At 38.5% G+C, this 20142-nt stretch overlaps 1 protein-coding gene across 2 annotated transcripts in view; it reads left to right on the forward strand.

Moving 5' to 3' along the window:
* cmip (c-Maf inducing protein) overlaps positions 1–20142 on the forward strand; it is a 118928-nt gene that overhangs the window by 53819 nt on the left and 44967 nt on the right. For both annotated transcript variants that reach the window (XM_062035753.1, XM_062035752.1), the window contains exon 2: positions 18413–18538. In XM_062035753.1, coding sequence (XP_061891737.1) covers positions 18425–18538 — 114 coding nt within the window. In that variant the 5' untranslated portion in view covers positions 18413–18424. The remainder of the gene's footprint in view (positions 1–18412; positions 18539–20142) is intronic.

The following is a 20142-nucleotide window of genomic DNA, read 5'->3' on the forward strand; positions in this document are numbered from 1 at the left end:
CCGTGATTGGAAGCGACAGACGAAGAAAATAATGATTATTTATCGATGTTGGCAGTTATCAAGTTAATTTTCATTTATCGGCCTATTACTAACTTTCAACTAAATGTCCAGAATGGGTTAAGGAACAATTTTGGAGGTTATCCAGATCATTTCTACTACGTTACCTTACGAGCTTCAACTTGTGTGAATGCTAGCGGTCCCGCCTCCAGCCACATAGAGAGTTAATGACTGACTAGAGGCTTTTCTCTATTTCTTTCATTGTGCTATCGATAGCTCCATAGGTTATGGGTGGATTTTGATTAAACGTTTTAGGAAATGTCAGAAACGGGATAAGGAACAAGTGTTTATATTTTGGGACTGGTCCATATCACCATCGGGATTCAGAACCTTTTCCCATTGTAAGAGAAAGCCTGACTGGTTGTCAACATAACCAAAATCAAAACTGAAACTAACCATTGCTTACACATTTACTTGTGACTTTCGCCAAACATAAGGAGAATGAGCGATAATAAGTATTTTTAACCTGCAGCATAGGAACAGGAGTAATATGTATTGTTCTGAGCTGCAATTCAGTGGTTAGGCTATAGGTGGCAGTGATGTTCGCCTGCTAGTTAAGAGCCAGCACATGAGAGAGGAAGATTTGCCGAGCTGTGTTGGCCTCATTGAAATTTTGCAATATATTTAATATAATTACAATATAATGTAATTTTGTCAATAAAGCTTTCACCCATGCTCAAATCTAACAAAAAAGTTGGTGTAGAATTGAGATTAATACTACCCTGCTTTTATTTTGGAGTGTATTTTGTACTAAACAGAAAAATAAATGTGTAAATAGTTAAATGTTGTGTACCTGGGCAGTAATTATGTTGTCGTTTGAAGCTGCTTAGCTTATAAGATGACGGCTTGTTGTTTGTCCTAGACCAGGAGTCTGCAACCCACAGCTCTGGGGCCGCATGCGGCTCTTTTGCCTTCGTGCTGTGGCTCCTTGCGATTTTTTTTTTACCCCCGTAGTGAGAAAAGTTAGCATTTTTAAAAGGCGTTCTATAATTTCTGACTGTCTGTGTTCTATAATTTCTGACTTGTCTGTGAGGCCGTGAGGGCATGCAGGCTGAGTTCTGAGGTGCAAGGAAGGCAAGTAAAAGAGACTAGACAGCTTATCAAGTGTGCAACCCTTTGGGTAAGCTGACCATGAATTCTTGCCAAAAGAGAAAAGGAAAAACAGTTTAATTTCACACACTTCTGTAAAATAAAAAATAAGAAAACTTTTAAAATTTCATAAGCTGTTACATTTTCTGACTCTATACTATTTTTCTTTACTGGAAGAGGTGGCAAAATGTCTCTCTTGACAGCAAAGGTTGCAGACCCCTGTCCTACAGACACTTTGGACAGGCTGGTCCAGACACTTCACCTTTCACTGACTGTTTTTTGTGTGAAAATCTCAGAGCACTTGGTTTGGAAATCCTCACATTACTTTATGTACTTGAACTTAAGCAAAACAAATCTAGTCTAATAGCTATTGATATGGAATCAAAATAGACCACGCACTATACGTCATCAGCCTGATTTCAATAAATCACCCTGAACTTCGAGGTGCGTTGGAAACAAAAACCTCAAAGATTACTAACAGTTTAAAAGTTATTGGTAATACATTCCTGAGAGTTTGGTGGAAAAGGCGATATAATGTAGTGAAAAAGCAAGCAATGTGTTCCCTAAACAAACAGTGTAAGTGAAAGCCATGTCCTTGAAAAGGATGTCAAGTCTGCTGTCAAAAACCAAACCTGCATCACATTTACGTAAGAAGAGTGATAGAGCGAGCACACACTTCCTGTGTTGTGAGTGGCTCACAAAAGGCAGAGATGAAAGGAAACTGGGTGCGGCACAAGTTTGAGGGGCTCATTGTAGGAACATTACAGTGGCCTCTAACAAAGCCATCAGGGAGGTGTCTTTTGTGTTGTAATTACATAAAGCGCAACTCCTTAACATTCTTTTTTTTTGAGAGGAATTTTATTTGCTGTTGTGTATTCATAATTATTGTTGCTTTCAAACACATATCAAGGGTCCTAACCTTGCTTTTGTACAAAAAGCCAATTCATCTGCAGTAAAGCGACAACTTCCTTTGATACATTTGTCTATAAACACTTGTGGTAATGCATGTTTAAAATTCCTAATTAATTATTAGCCTTTGGTTCCACACCAGCGGCTGGACAATGTAACTTGCGGTGTGCTATGGATCATACCTGTCAACTTTTGCATTTCGAAATACTGTATGGGAAATAAAAAATAAATTTTCATTCACAGGTTCAGCTTTTGTCTACATCATGTTCTTAAACTGAAAACATAACCAATAAAAACTATACAGTGATCAAAGTGTAATGTAATGATATTATATAATAATGCAAGTAACCATTTAAAAGAATATACAGTACAGTTTTATTTCTCATTACTGTAGAATTGACATCGTAGTGTAATTGGAAGGTAAATTATTTATATTTACCTATATAAATAAACTAACAAAAAATTAAAATGGACGCATCTCTGTAAGCAAAAATATAACTTAAATATATATTAAACATCTTAAATTGCAAGTTTCCCAGTTGGATAAACAATGTCAGGTTGTCTTTTTTTTTTGTTATAATTTTCGCTCGTTCGTTTGTGGTAATGGTCTCATATTGCCATTCTGGTTTCAAGCTGAAATACTACCACAAAGGGAAATTTGGCTTTCTTAACATATTTATTCCTCGTAATTTGTGTTACTTCTCACTAACAAGTCACAAGCAGGGAGGCGTGAATTATGTCAGTGTAAGCTAGCAGTCTTGCTCTCCACCCACCAAGACAAAGATTGTAAATGACTGAAAAGAGGGCTCACTGCGTTCAGTTAATTCTACTGGTAAAGAAACACGCTCAGGTGCCAAGAGCGATGCAGAGAGTGAAACCTATTTTTCCCTGATTGATGAGATGAAGAAAACAAACAAACACACACAGACATAGCAATTTATCGATGCAAATTATTTCAACTGAATTTGAATTTATCGTTCAAGGCCATCAAAACTTTTTCCAAGGTGTAAGTGGTGTAATTAGTGTACTGACTACCTCCTCTGCAGCGCACACAAACTGCTGTTTCCTTAAAGGCCTACTGAAACCCACTACTACCGACCACGCAGTCTGATAGTTTATATATCAATGATGAAATCTTAACATTGCAACACATGCCAATACGGCCGGGTTAGCTTACTAAAGTGCAATTTAAAATTTCCCGCGAAATATCCTGCTGAAAACGTCTCGGTATGATGACGCCTGCGCGTGACGTCACGGATTGTAGAGGACATTTTGGGACAGCATTGTGGCCAGCTATTATGTCGTCTGTTTTCATCGCAAAATTCCACAGTATTCTGGACATCTGTGTTAGTAAATATTTTGCAATTTGTTCAATGAACAATGGATACAGCAAAGAAGAAAGCTATAGGTGGGAAGCGGTGTATTTCTGCCGGCTGCAGCAACACAAACACGTAGCCGGTGTTTCATTGTTTACATTCCCGAAAGATGACAGTCAAGCTTTACCAAGGGCCTGTGGAGAACTGGGACAACAGAGACCCTTACCAGGAGGACTTTGATTTGGATACGCAGACGCGGTACCATGAGTACGCAACCAGAATGTTGCCATAAGCATTTTGTTTAATTTGTATGTGTAACGCAGTATGCAGCTGCGGCTTCCAAACATTTGATTGCTTGCCCATACGTGCATGCCGCTATGTGCATGTCACGTACGTAACTTTGGGGACTTTGGGGAAATATATGTGCTGTATGAACTTTGGGGAGGTGAACGGTACTTTGGGCTGTGGGATTGAGTGTGTTGTGCGGGTGTTTGATTTGTATTGGTGGGTTATATGGACGGGAGGAGGGAGGTGTTTGTTATGCGGGATTAATTTGTGGCATATTAAATATAAGCCTGGTTGTGTCGTGGCTAATAGAGTATATATATGTCTTGTGTTTATTTACTGTTTTAGTCATTCCCAGCTGAATATCAGGTCGCACCCGCCTCTCACAGCATCTTCCCTATCTGAATCGCTCCCACTGCCCTTTAGTCCTTCACTCTCACTTTCCTCATCCACAAATCTTTCATCCTCGCTCAAATTAATGGGGAAATCGTCACTTTCTCGGTCCGAATCGCTCTCGCTGCTGGTGGCCGTGATTGTAAACAATGTGCAGATGTGAGGAGCTCCACAACCGGTGACGTCACGCGCATATCGTCTGCTACTTCCGGTACAGGCAAGGATTTTTTATCAGCGACCAAAAGTTGCGAACTTTATCGTCGATGTTCTCTACTAAATCCTTTCAGCAAAAATATGGCAATATTGCGAAATGATCAAGTATGACACATAGAATGGACCTGCTATCCCTGTTTAAATAAGAAAATCACATTTCAGTAGGCTTTTAAACACTTCATTGGCCAGGAAGCAAAGGACGTGCGACTCAACAATTGTGATTGATGAACATATCTGTCACTCAAATGCCCGTGACGACGTAGAAACCAAAACCTCAGCTTTATGCGGTACCTCAATGTCTGTTCGATGTCGATTAATCATGCAGCCTTACTGCATATCATTATCTAGCCCAAAGATTTCCAAACTTTTTCCAGCCAGGGCCACATACAGAATAATGGAAGTATGCGGGGGACACTTTTACACATTTTGTACATGAAAGATCCATCCATCCATTTCTACCGCTTGTACCTTTCTCGGTCGTGTGGGGTGCTGGAGCCTATCTCACCTGCATTCGGGCGGTAGGCGGGGTACACCCTGGACAAGTCGCCACCTCATCGCAGGGCCAACACAGATAGACAACATTCACACACTCGGGCCAATTTAGTGTTGCCAATCAACCCATACCCAGGTGCATGTCTTTGGAGGTGGGAGGAAGCCGGTGTACCCGGAGGGAACCCACGCAGTCACGGGAAGAACATGCAAACTCCACACAGAAAGAGATCCCAAGCCCAGGATCGAACCTAGGACCTTCGTTTTGTGAGGCACACGCACTAACCCCTGTGCCACCCTACGGTAAAACCAATACAATGTCGGTCAATGCCGCACTTTTGACACCCCTGGGTTAGCCAAAACAGAAACATTATAATGATAATTCATTGTAGATTATTCTTACGATATGGTCCATGGTCCCTAACCTGTAGGACCTTCAGCTGCAATATAGAACCGTTTTTTTAATAATTAAAAAAAAATTTTTTATAAATAACTCCAGCACTCTCATCACCCCGAAAGGGACAAGCAGTAGTAAATGGATGGATGAATGGATAAGTACATTTAATTATAGAAATGTATGTCAATTTTAGAAATTAAAACATAAATGTGATATCTGTCTTTTCTTGGTGTTGTACAACAATATGTTCAGTACATGACAGATTACTATGAGGTCAGATTTAAACCATTGGAGTCCAAATCAAGAATTGTCTGTGATTGCAGACAATTGTACAAATCCAGTGTTTCCCACAGATTGCCAATATACTTGCGGAGGTGTGGCCGTGGTTAGGGGTTTTGGTGAGAATGTGGCTGGCAGTTTTAATATGTCACCATATAGTTTGCATAATCTGTGATGATGAATATATATATTTTTAAAGGCAAAAAAAAATCTACACATATATTTAAAAACAAATCTTCCACCATGATGGAAGGCAGAATACACCCTGGAAAAGTTGCCACCTCATCGCGGGGCCAACACAGATAGACAGATATTCATTCACACTCACATGTCATTGGTAATTATTGTTAACTTATATCGTTGTGCTCCATTTTTCCAATTGTTGCTGCTTATTTTTTCACTACAATGTAACAGGCTGCACATTGTACACCCCTGGTTTATTGACACATATTATTCGGCCTTCCCTGAGTGTTGGAATTTAGTTTGCCAAATATGTAAATCGTGTTTTAAAGTAGAGATAAAAAAGACAACTTGAGTTTGTTCATTGATAGTTTCCACAATGAAGATACTAAAGGAAAGTACATTAATATACATATGAGGTGCACATATATGTAGGAATCATTTTAAATCAACAATACAGTTTGTTGTAAACTGAAAAAAGCAACACAATTATACAGGATTAAGGTTGGCTCTAATGCCGCTGTCAATCAATTAATCAAACTTTATATATATATAACCCTTAATCACAAGTGTCTCAAAGGGCTGCACAAGCCACAACGACATCGTTGGGTCAGATCCCACATCAGGGCAAAAAAAACCTCAACCCAATGGGATGCAATGAGAAACCTTGGAGGGGACCACAGATGTGGGGACCCCCACCCCAGTTCATAGTATGAGAGTCCAGTCCATAGTGGGGCCAGCAGGGAATCATCTTGAGTGGAGACAAGTCAGCAGCGCAGAGACGTCCCCAACTGATGCACAGATGAGTGGTCCACCCCGGATCCCGACTTTGAACAGCTAGCGTCTCATCGGTGGTCACCTAATAAACTCTCCACGCAGGAGAGGGGGTTAGAGCAGAAAAGAGAGAGCAGATCAACTGGTCTAAAAAGGGGTCTATTTAAAGGCTCGCATACACAAATTAGTTTTAAAATGGGACTTAAATGTGTCTACTGAGCATTTAAGTCCCATTGCTAATGTACAAAGACATCTCATTGACAGGTGAACGAAAATTAGCAGAGCGAACTTGTACTACATTTATCACATAAAATTTGAACACAACAAAATTGACATAAAACGAAGTTTATTCCTACTTACAGGCATATATTCACCAAACTTTTTAGAAACAAATATTGACTGCTAACTTTGTACTCCTCAATGATCTTCTGCTCCTGCTCTGTGTGCATGCTGACTAACTACAAAAGCCTGTTGCTCAAATCTCAAACTTTTAATTTTAAAACATATAACATAGTCAATGATTTGTGAAACATTATTCAGCCGATGGAAGCACATACTTGAAGTGAACATAGTTGAAGTGTTGCTTAATGTATCGCAAAATCTTTACACAAACAAACAAAATATATGTATTATGTATGTATTTTCTAGTGGCAGCTTTAAATTGACTTGTGGTGGCCTGCCACAAGTAATATAAGGGGGAAAGTGCATTTTAAAAAGCGTAAAAGGATAATTTATAAAAAGTCATTTTAACAATAACACAGCTTAGAGCAGGGGTGTCAAACTCATTTTAGATGGGGGGCCACATGGAGAAAAATCTACTCCCAAGTGGGCCGGACTGGTAAAATCACGGCACAATAACTTAAAAATAAAGACAACTTCAGATTGTTTTCTTTGTTTAAAAATGAAAATGTACAAATCATAATGTTTTTTGTTGTTGTTTTTTTTACAATTACATGTTGCGGCTAATGGTATTCTATCTTTATTTGTCGTTATTTACATTTTCTGAATAAATTATGTGATAATGTTCATCAATGTTCATCAACTCATTGGTGTTAAATTTCAATCTATCAAGATTAAAAAAAAAATCAAATTCAAATTACAGGATGTTATTTATGTAGTTTGATCATTTTCCTCGACTGATGTACTAACGTGGTTTATTTTGTACATATGTAACATCATCTACAAAGATACAAATAATTGCTATTGCGACATCCAGTGGAGACATTTAGAACAGCTGTTTCTTTCATTCCAAAATTTCAGGTTAATTTTATATACCTAGCAAACTCATCCCGCGGGCCGGATAAAACCTGTTCGCGGGCCTGATCCGGCCCTCGGGCCGTACGTTTGACATCCCTGGCTTAGAGGCTTTTGAGTTCTGCAGAATTTAAGTACAGTAACTTCTTATTGCTAGTTACTACAACTGGTTACTTAAATCATCTATGATTAAAACAGAACATGGTTATGAGTTTATTTCCTGGGAGTTAAAACTGCAGTGTGTTTTTTGATGTATGCCAAGAACCTTGTTGGCCCAAAGCTTTTCTCAGGCCTCTTTTTACAGAAAGCAAGCATAGCAAACCACAGACCGCAGTCAACAAACTAACAGCTCAAAGCTGTTTTCTTCTGTTAGGGTACTTAAGGTCACCAATGTTTTCTTGCTCCAGTTTACTTCCTCATTCAATGCAGAAGTATCATTCAGGGAAGTGACAATTAAATGCCTCATTGACGTCACAGAGGATAGTCCAACATGTGTTCAGTGGTATCATCCGTTTCCTAAACCGTCTTATGACATTGTTATGATCATGTGTGGTAATGTGTCTGAGGCGCCTAACAAATTGAAGTTATACTGTGAAAAGGTTACACAACATTTGGGTGTTCAATCTCCCTATTTCTGAGAGTGTCCCTCTTGTGATTACTTGGATACAAAATATGAATGCAGGGAAGATAAGATGTTAAATGATCATTCTTGCCTGATGACAGAAACAGGAAAAACAGTTGTCTGTCAACAGAGGCTGTGAGGTTTTCTCCCAGAGTGTGATACAAATGCGACTGGCTGCAGAACTAACCGCATGTTATGTTTTATGTGTCAATATGTAAACTGTGTGTGTGTGTATTTTTAAGGCTTTCAAAATTTATGCAAAGGGCTGTGATCACAATGCCCCAATTTTTTTTTTATTAAAGTGGATTGTCCTGTGCAGGATTATACCGAGTACCGCATCTCTATTTAGTTTACTACTGCAGTATCTTGTGACAAACATGTCCACCATGTTTGATCGAGGTTATATTGCTAACAGCTGACATCTGTCATTTTGTTCATATATATAATTGTGCTTACTAGAGGTGCAACGCCACGGTCCCTGCCTGGTTTTAGGGCCACAGTTTTGCTGCTTTGTCGGTACGTTTTTTGGGGGTAAATAGAACAACTTTTTTGCCTCTCAAAATGATTTTGTTTTTTTGCTTGTCATCACAAACATTCTGCATGCAGTAAACAAAGTATAATTAGTGTAGTGAATACTATAAGACTTTTACTTCAAGTTAAAATGTTCTAAATGACACTTTGAAATGGTAAATTATTATTTGTATTCTTTAATTGCTTGTATACATCAGTGCTTCTCACTAGTGCTTTGGCAAACGGCAAGCAGTGACCTACATTGTGGAGTTTTTAAAACTCAATTTCTCTATCTTATATTGAATGAAAATGCTTCAAAGTGCAGTTAGAATTTTAGGTACTGTAAAATAATATATACCAACACATAAAATAAGTTTAATGATTATTTCAGGAACAAATTGTTTATTTTTATCCACAGCAAACAAAGGCTTTTTTTTAGAACATGTTGTTCTTCATATGTGTGTGTGTGTGTGTGTGTGCATGTTGTTCTGTATATTGCAGACACATAAACAAAAAGTCTGATTAAAAAATATTTAAATATATTAAAATGCCTTTTCTGATTAAATTAGTGTGTGTGTTGATTCTGCCAGTCGGGACCATTGCAGTCACATAGACATTCTCTGAGTGCCTGCAAGTCCGCATTCAGGGCAAGATTACTGGGGTGTTGCAGCAGATAGTAAAAGTAAAGACTGTCAATAAAGCTGCTGCTTCTTTTAAATGTTGTTTCACTTCTATGCTAGTGTTAGTCATATTTCTTTATTTTGTTTTTTCTGGGCTGCACTTCCAGTTGTGTAAGGGGACGAGGCACAATGCTGATTGAACATTTATTACGTCGTGATAATCCTCACTTTCGCGACGGTAGAACGGGAGGTCACGCACACGCACCGACACACACACACATTCACAAACACACACAGGATCACGGTCGATAAAGGTGGATTGTTCCAATTGTACCAAGCATCCTTGCCTCCCTACTGTTTACTACTGCGGTGACTTCTAAAAGACATCCGCCATGTTTGATCGAGAAAATATTGTTAGGAATTGGTGAGGTGGATCCCAGGGATGCAGAGATGAAAAGTGTATACAATTGGTCTTCCTTTTATTTAGGAGAAAGCACAAAGTAACAAAACAAAGGCGATGGTGGTAAACACAAAAAACACCATGTAAAAAACTACTAAGAGAAAAAACACAAAACTAAAAGCGCTAGACAAGGCTAGGAAAAATACTTAATGAGAGAAGTTAATAGAAAAACAAAGTACCAAATAAAAACGCTAGACAAGGCTAGGAAAACATACTTCATGAAAGAAGTAAATAGATAGAGTACACAATAAAAACGCTAGACAAGGCTAGGAATAATACAGGCTAACCTGAGAAGAATGGTACACAACGAACTAGTGAGTTCTCTGGCACGACCAACAGGTTGCAAGTAGTGACAAAGTTCCGGCGCACACAGGCCGTCAGCAGCCAGGTTAAGTAGGCTGCTTCTAATCAATCTCAGGTGTGTGCTGCTGCCTTGTGCCAGCTGCACTCCATACTGTGGACGAGAGAGAGATTGAACAGGTGTACAGACAACACATAATTGAGCAATGAATTTCAGATTACCACAAATATGCGAATATGCCACTGTGATCGAACTCAAATTAATTGTGATCAACGATCACGATCATATATTCGCCCAGCCTCAATGCAAAATGCAAATTATTCCATCATCATGTTCCGTCAGGGGACAAAGGCTGACTTTCTTGTCCTTTCAGTAATTTTTGTTGTTACTCCATTGTAAATTATTTTTCAACAGAGGGTGTTTAATGTTAAATCAAAAAATTTCAATGTCCCATTTTTCCACAGGTGTATAATACACTGGCAGTTATTTCACGATACCTCAAATCCAAACAAGACACAGAGGACAAAGGGCATTAAAACATTTTGTATTTATATTTCTTAACTTTTTTGATAAAATCTTTTAAAGGGGCCGTTTGCAACATTTACACGGATGCCTAGAGGGCGCCAACTTTCCAATGTATTTTACACAGTATATCCCGCCCTCTTATGGCTTCTTGTACGTAATGACATAATTCTGTATGTACGTAACACACGCACGCGCATTAACTTAATAATAGCAATTTGGATAGCTTGCGTTAGCTGCCATTAAATATATATTCTATCATAACAACAACATGACTGCAAATTGTTGCTTCTCTTGGACTGCTTTTGTATTTGTGCACGGGCTTCCTGTTGATGAGACCGCCATGAACAGCAATAATTTTATTCGGGCCAGTGAAAATGTTTGTTACATAAATTTTGTAATTGTGAAAAATATAGACAGCAAATGTGTTTTGTTAAACCACTAATAGTAATATAAGTTAGCCGGTGGTTTGTAAGTCTAAGTGGTATTTTTTGCTTTGAAAAATGTAACTGTGAGGAAGTTGCAAACAGTACCTTTAATCAATGTATGCCCTAAAAAAAAAACATGTAACGTTTTTTTGTTTTTTTTTAACCATTGAGGGCCTAAATAATGTCACAATTTTCACTTACTATAAATTTGCATAACATGCGTTATTTTACTAATATAAACCTGTGTCAACATTTTAAAAAAACTTGACATGTTTTGTATTTTTGTGTAGGACTAATGTTTATTGAAACATTTGAGAAAAAATTTAAAATAAAAAAATATGAAATAAAAATGTTTTTACGCCCTTTTAAAAACTTAAAATATTTTTACAGTATATACTGTTTGGCTTTGAAGATAATTAAAAATGGAATGTCCCCAAAGGGTTAATATGATTCAAAGATTTAACACAATTATTCTACAGCATAGAATGACTCAACAACGTTCCTGTCTTCAGTTCGTAATATGAATACAATATGAATAATGACGAAAAAAATACTTATTGCACAGATAGGTTTTTTTCATCAGTGTTTGTCTACCCTGCATGTTTTTTTACCTGATTTTCTCCTGTAAACGATAAAAAACATACATTCAGCTCCATCTTTTTGTTTCTATGGTAACAGCAGTGAGAAGAGCAGGCAGTGGGATAATATGGAGCCTCCTTTATAATGATGGAAAGCCAAACAGTGGAAGAGGAATATGGCAACACAAGCTGACTGGTAGCAGGAAATCAAAGTGGAGAAGGCAGACTCATAGATGAAAGAAAATGACAGAGTTGAGGAGATGCAGAGAAAGAGAGCGAAAACGATTGCCACATGTTGTTGTGCAGGATAAAGTATCTATGGTTACCTCAGCTGGTTATCAGAAAATTTAAGCCTTGTCTGTTTTGCGCCATTCTACGCTACCTCTCCTTGTCGGGAATCATGTTGCTACATTTCCTTTAATCATATTTTTTAATATTTTCATATTTTGCAACATGATGCGGAAAAGCCGCTAAAGACAGAAGGGTACGCTCAAATGTGTCATTCGTGCTGTTTGTAATGAGCATCACAATGTATGCTGCGTGTGTGTGTGCAGGTGCGTGCGGAGACAAGACCAACAGCCTGTAGGCATTTTCAATCCATGAAGGTGTACAATAAAGAAGTGTGTGTGTTGCTTTTGTGTTATGCTGCTTGTGTTCCCAATAGAATGTTGGACTGACTGGTGCAAATGAAAAGAACCATTCTTCTGGGGCGTCGGGGCTGCTGTTTTTCTTTTCATAAATGGATATTGTAAAACAAAAAATGACAGGTTCATTTGAATTTCCTTTTAAAATACATATAAGACAATTGAAAAACAAAGTGTTTTTGTTTTTTGGTTTTGGAGATCCACAGTAAAAAAAAAAAGAAGGAAAAACAGACCAAAACGGATGGTTTTTCATAGTCTGACACAGGCAGTTTTTATTTTCAAAGTAAAAGTGGGGATAGTACGGTACCTGTGTGTCTGGCTAAAATGTGTTTGGAGCCCTACACAGAAATATTTTAGACATGGCACAACGAGGGTCTGTGTACCTTCCGTTCATTCTATTTCTGATTCTTAAATGCAAATTAAACAATACATTTCGGGCCATGTTTTCTATTTTCATTTCTGAAACAAATGTTGGACGACTATTTAATGACACTTTTTTAAAACGACAATAGGACACCTGCGTAACAAATATGTTACCGTTATGCTAAAGACATGCTAAACGCAAAGGAAAAGCTAAAATCATAACCTTGCATTTTTGATGAACATTTTTTTTTCTTGACTTACTGGAACATGACTTTCTTTTTTTAGCGCTGGAACACAGTGGACTTGGTATTAAGTTTTGGGAGATAATTAGAGTATGATAATATTAATAGTTGTCTTACAAGTCTCAGGCACAACCCCAAGTTTCCCAATCAAGATGGGCATGTCTGTTGTCACCATATTTGAACCTGCTTGCACGGAAATAATAGTCAATTAGCAGATGAAACACATCTTTTCCTAAAACATCCATCCATCCATTTTCTACCGCTTGTCCCTTTTTGGGGTCGCGGGGGGTCGCTGGAGCCTATCTCAGCTGCATTCGGGCGGAAGGCGGGGTACACCCTGGACAAGTCGCCACCTCATCACAGGGCCAACACAGATAGACAGACAACATTCACACTCACATTCACACACTAGGGCCAATTTAGTGTTGCCAATCAACATGTTCAACAAATTACAACTGCTATTGAAAAGATTAAAGAATTCTCTAATTTATCAGGACTTTGCCTGGACCTTAAAAAATGTGAATTGTTTCTATCCATGAATGTGTGAAAGAAAATATTTAGCAAGTCTCTGTAAAATCTGAGGTGAAATTTTTAGGTATTAACCTATCAATTCGGTTTCATAAATACACCTTACGGTGCAACCTGGACACATCATCAGTGATTCTCCCGGGGTCATAGGGTGTTTCGGGTCTTAATCAAACACCCTCTCCCGGGCGACCCAGCCGAGGGTGATCAGTCCCTCGACTTGTGTCCAGGTAGCGCTCCACGCCACGCGTCCCCCCTCCGACGGTCTGCCCCGGGGTTGCGCCGGTGGTGCTTGGAGGTTCCAGGCACTGTGGGGAATGTCCGGGCCTGGGTCCTCCTCCGTCTCATCAGGGCCGTACAAGGTACTGGCCCTGTGCGTTGCACCACGGGTTTCCTCAGACAACCTATCTTGATCTTATGTGTCTTCAGGGTTTTTCGCAGCGTTATATGGGTGCTCCCTTGCGGGAGCTGCAGCTTGGGATGCTACCCCTCCCTGCCCCGGTTGCCGTCTTTCCGAGCTGTCAACTGTCTCTCCAGTTGTCACCACTCTTTCGGGGTTGTCATCCAGCCTCTTCCTGGAAGTCAATGGCGATGCCATACTGGATCGGTTTCATAAATACACCTTACGGTGCAACCTGGACACATCATCAGTGATGTGTCCAGAAAACTGTCAGAAAACAAACATAGAAAATAAAATTAAAGAATGCCAAACTAAGTTAAACGTATTTGGCAACAAAGACATTTGTCTATACTTGGACGTATTTACTTAACCAAAAATGGAAAGTTTATCCAGATTTATTTATCCTTTTTATTGTAATTTTAAACATAAACCAACTCAACTTTAATTTCATTTGGAGAAATAAGACTCTTTATATAAAAAAAGCAACAGGGTGAAAGAATATAAATACGTGGGATACACTTAGTTTAGTTTGGCATTCTTTTTTTTTTTTTAGATCGGCTAATTACTAAATATTTCACCTCAGACATTACAGAGACATTGCAAATATTTTATTTTCCACATTCATGGATAGGAAAAAATTCACATTTTTAAGATTTCTAATTATAATCTGCGTTCAAAGAACTCCGGCTTATTAGTGATTCCCAGAGCCCAAAAAAAGTCTGCGGGCTATAGAGCGTTTTCTATTCGGGCTCCAATACTATGGAATGCCCTCCCGGTAAAAGTTAGAGATGCTACCTCAGTAGAAGCATTTAAGTCTCATCTTAAAACTCATTTGTATACTCTAGCCTTTAAATAGACTCCCTTTTTAGACCAGTTGATCTGCCGTTTCTTTTCTTTTCTTTTCTATCTGATGAACAGGCTAGCGGTCCACCCCGGGTGGACCGCTAGCCTGTTCATCAGATGGGGACATCTCTACGCTGCTGACCCGTCTCCACTCGGGATGGTTCCTGCTGGCCCCACTATGGACTGGACTTTCGCTGAAGTGTTGGACTTTCACAATATTATGTCAGACCCACTCGACATCCATTGCTTTCGGTCTCCCCTAGAGGGGGGCGGGGGGGGGGGGGCCGCATATGTGGGTTACCCACATATGCGGTCCTCTCCAAGGTTTCTCATAGTCATTCACATTGACGTCCCACTGGGGTGAGTTTTCCTTGCCCGTATGTGGGCTCTGTACCGAGGACGTCGTTGTGGCTTGTACAGCCCTTTGAGACCCTTGTGATTTAGGGCTATATAAATAAACATTGATTGATTGATTGATTTAGGCAAAGTCCTGAATACATTAGATATTTCTTAAATCTTTTTAATGACTGTTATTATTTTTTTAGGAAAAGAGTGGTTCCATCTGCTAACTGACTATTATGTCTGTGCCAGCAGGTTTAAATATGGTGTTAGGGGACACACTTGAGGAATGCCCATCTTGATTGAGAAACTTGGAGTTGTGCCTTCGCACTGCTAAGACACAACTAATATTATCATAAAGTCCTGTAATTATCTCCTAAAACTTAATACCAAGTCCAGTGTGTTCCAGAACTAGAAAAAGGAAGTCATGTTACAGTGAGTCAAGCGATTTATAAAAGTCCAAGAAGAGCAGAAGACCATCATGTGTAATAAAATCCCTGTATTCAATAATGTCCATGACAGTCTTATGTTCTTATGAATGGAGCGTCCTTGGAAGAATCCTGAGTGTGTTTAAAAAGCGGGGATAATTACTACTGTACCGTGTGCCTATGACGCTAGCTAACATGTAAAGAAAATACTTAAGACACCGCACAAAGTTCTAAGAATTCGACAGAAATATCTACGCCCATATCAACAGAAACTGAAAAACAGACCAAAATTGCTGTGTTTTTATATTCCGACACCGGAACCGGATGTAACAATTTTCAAGACAAGACCACTGACTGCCTTGTAAGAAAATCTTTGGTGCGCGATTGAATCCCTTCTTGCCTCCACTTGCATATATGTTCATATAATTATCTGTAGACGTCAGACCTTGTTGTGCCATGTCTAAAATATTTTCTGTGTAGGGCTCTTAAGACATTTTAGCCAGGCACACATGTACCGTGGTATCCCGACTTTTACTTTGAAAATAAAAACCTTTGGTGTCAGATTATGAAAAACAATCCGTTTTGGTCTGTTTTTGTTTACTGGGGATCTTCATTTTTCTTATCAAAACCAAAAAATAAAAACATTTATAAAAAAATTTTTTTGTATTTTAAAACTAAACCGAAACCAAACAGTAGTTTTTTTCTTTTCAATATTCCTTTATAAAAATGTAAATACCAAAACATACACTGACTGAACTCTTGACATCACGTGGGCCAAATTGAAGATGCTGGCGGGCCGCACTTGGCCAGTGGGCCTTAGTTTGGACACCCCTGTTCTAGCTCATAAATCATGCCTCATCTTGATAGTAGAAGGATGAGGACGTAATCCGGCAAGTTGGTCAACTTTGGCATCCAATTTAGACCCAGGAATGGCGAAAAATACTTAAAAAGTCGCTTGTCCTGCGTTTGCTTGCACCCCCTTTTTCTTTGCGAGAATTATGAGTGATTCTTCATCTAAATGGGCATATATGAACAACCTGAGAGTCTGCATCTTAGTGACATCAGACAATGTACAGTCAGTGATGTTTTATTATGTTTGTTGGCTCTCATGAAGTCTCAGTAATGTTGTCGAAGGAAAAAGTGAACGTCGCGTTACCTAAATTAATTCGCCACTGTATACTTAAAATGAGCAAAATACGTAAATATTCCATATTATTATAAATGTGCCTGTTACTACATTACATATATACCTACAACATGTACACTACCGTTCAAAAGTTTGGGGTCACATTGAAATGTCCTTATTTTTGAAGGAAAAGCACTGTACTTTTCAATGAAGATAACTTTAAACTACGGTAGTCTTAACTTTAAAGAAATACACTCTATACATTGCGAATGTGGTAAATGACTATTCTTGCTGCAAATGTCTGGTTTTTGGTGCAATATCTACATAGGTGTACAGAGGCCCATTTCCAGCAACTATCACTCCAGTGTTCTAATGGTACAATGTGTTTGCTCATTGGCTCAGAAGGCTAATTGATGATTAGAAAACCCTTGTGCAATCATGTTCACACATCTGAAAACAGTTTAGCTCGTTACAGAAGTTACAAAACTGACCTTCCTTTGAGCAGATTGAGTTTCTGGAGCATCACATTTGTGGGGTCAATTAAACGCTCAAAATGGCCAGAAAAAGAGAACTTTCATCTGAAACTCGACAGTCTATTCTTGTTCTTAGAAATGAAGGCTATTCCACAAAATTGTTTGGGTGACCCCAAACCTTTGAACGGTAGTGTATATACAGTAAACCTGAATGGATGTGTGTTTTAGAGCGCCTTATAGGCAGAATAGAGCGACTCCCATAGAGTTTTATTTTAAGTTGACTTTTGCCAGCATTTAAGTTACAAGCTAGAATGCATTTAAAAAAAGAAAAACGTGTGGTTGTCTTACATAAGGTTTGTGAATGATGAAATTACAAAAAAAGTGCAGTTCCCCTGTAAAAACTTTTAATATTTTCTGTCTAGGGTCCACTTATTAATGATGAAAAATAGACCTACCCACAGTTAATTTACAGTTAACTATTAACAAAATGTGATTATTGCGATTAAATATTGTAATAGTTTTAAAGCCCTACTCCTTTTTGCAAACTTTATTCTACTTACATTATAGAAACGTATCATGTAACTTTAACAGCTGACACATTTTCGGTTGCTCAGTCACTGAAAATAATTTTCTCAGAAAAAGCTTGCTCAGCAAAGTCAAATAATTTCAGGCATTCTTTGTGAAAAGGGTGTTATGGAAAAAATTGCTACCTTGGAGTGCTGATAAAGTTTTCGCACAGTAATTTTTTTTGTGGATGTACAGTATGTCTTCAGTGACTCTTATGTGTGGGGAATCAAATGACTCATGTGTTGCCATTTTTGCATCTGAGGCAGACACAAGCCCTATTTTTGACCCAGTGTGGCAATACGCATTTTTCTTCAAACATTTCTTAAGACTCGGAAAATAAACATGTTCCTGGTTTCCCTGTGACTTTCTTTGTGCTTCAGATTAATCTGTTTAGATTTCACCCACGCCTGCTACGCTATAGTCTTCCTGCCTGCACAGTCAGGAAACTTGTGGTGAATTGTCAGTGTTTCTGTAATCATTTGCAAACAAGCAACCACATTTTGGTCTCTTCTCACAGCAACCCCCTACTCAAACAATGGTTTCATAAAAAAAATGTTGGCACTTTTGTGGAATCAGTCATCATCGCTGCATTTTTCCAGCCGCAGTTACTCACTCACTACTGTTGATATTGCTACAGTGGACAAAGACCAAACTATGAACCACATTGTGATTATTTGTTTGTTTTTGTCTATGCCTAAGGTACATGTTATCAAACATGCTACTTTGTCCTATCTACTCTATTTGAATCAAATGGTGTCAATCTAATATGTTCTCTCTTATCCACAGCCTACTGGTTACATGGAGACGTCGTTGTCCTACAGCTCCATAGAGGACCTGCAGCTCCTTTCATGGGACAATGCACCAAAGTACTGTGTCCAGCTAAGCTTTCCTGGTGGCACTGTCCTGCTGCAGGTACAATACTCTTACATGCAATACTAAATCTAAAGTCTTAACAGATTACTCTTCATTCACAATTGAAGTTAGAAAGTGGCTTTGGAGCAATCAAAGCTGCTCACATGGTCACTAAGGTGGGCACCTTGTTTGACATGTCAACTTAATGTGTATATTTATCCATGAGAGCATTTTTCTTGTAAATTGTGAGGTGTGTCTGTTAAAATCATGGTTGTTGACAGATGTGAACAAGAGCATGTATTGTCTTTGTGTGATGATGTAAATGAGGTGTGGTTGTATTGTATATTAAGTGTGTGTCCATGAAAGGGCATTTTATGACTTTTTTCTTAATACTTGTGTATGATTTTATTGTCATAATTTTATTGCATGATTTTTGTATCCCTTTAATTTAGGTAGCCAGGGACTGCAGATGGAAATGAGCTATTTAGCTATAATCTGGTACAGAACATATCTGTCTTTGAACGTGCATTGTCCCTTCAAATAAAGACTAAACTAAATACATTGACTTGAAAGCAGCTTTTTAAAAAGCATGTAATACACCTACTAAGATTGTGCGATCGGAAACCAGTTGTCTTTTGCACGTCGCATCCCCTCTACAGAGTCTGTGTCTGCCTGCAACCCCCAGTGTACTTTGGAACTAACAGACAGGTATCAGTTAGGTTTTAGGTCTGAAGTCAACGCAAATAATAAGTGATGTTTGATAAATAGATGCTTCATCAATAGGGGGGTAAAGGTATGCTATAACCACAGTTCTATATGTATCTCTGTTTTAAGGTTACTATTAGGCAGGGGTCCCCAAACTTTTTGACCCGGGGGCCGCATTGGGTTAAAAACATTTAGCCAGGGGCTGGGCTATATATATATATATATATATATATATATATATATATATATATATATATATATATATATATATATAAAATGTCATTGCAGATTAGACAAATTGCCTTTTCCTTACATTGAACAAAAAAAGTCATATGTCCCCTGATGTTTAAAAACTATTTTATGTTTCCGTCATTTTTTTCCCTCTTGCACTAATTGACTAATTGCACTTGCCGCTCGCTCGCCCGACACTGCGACGCGAGCGTGATGTCGACACGTTATCGATGGAAAAATGCATTTTTAGACAATATGATTTGCCTGAGCAACTAGGAGACCCCAAGAGTAACAAGCGGTAGAAAATGGATTGGTGGATGGGCTAGAAAGGACAGATTTTTTTTTAAAATTTGTTTTATTTTTTTTATTTTATTTTTAACTCGGGACTACCCGCGGGCCGGATTTTGGACGCTGGCGGGTCGTATCTGGCCCGTGGGCCGTAGTTTGGGGACCCCTGCTATTAGGTATAATTTAGGAACAATAAGCGAACAAAATTATGTTATTATTCAAAAGTCAACAAAAAAATTGTGAATAGTTGGCGAGTTAATAGTTCTCCAATAAATACAATGATCTTCAATATGGGAAATAATAATTTATTAACTGGGTTGTTACCTGCCACTTCGATACATGTTTATACTAGAGATGTAACAATATTTCATATTGCTGTTATTGTGACTAAAATGATCATGGTTATCATTTAGGGATGTAACGGTATCAAAATCACTGTA

This window comes from Entelurus aequoreus, linkage group LG24, assembly GCF_033978785.1.
Source record: "Entelurus aequoreus isolate RoL-2023_Sb linkage group LG24, RoL_Eaeq_v1.1, whole genome shotgun sequence".
NCBI classification, from domain to species: Eukaryota; Metazoa; Chordata; class Actinopteri; order Syngnathiformes; family Syngnathidae; genus Entelurus; species Entelurus aequoreus.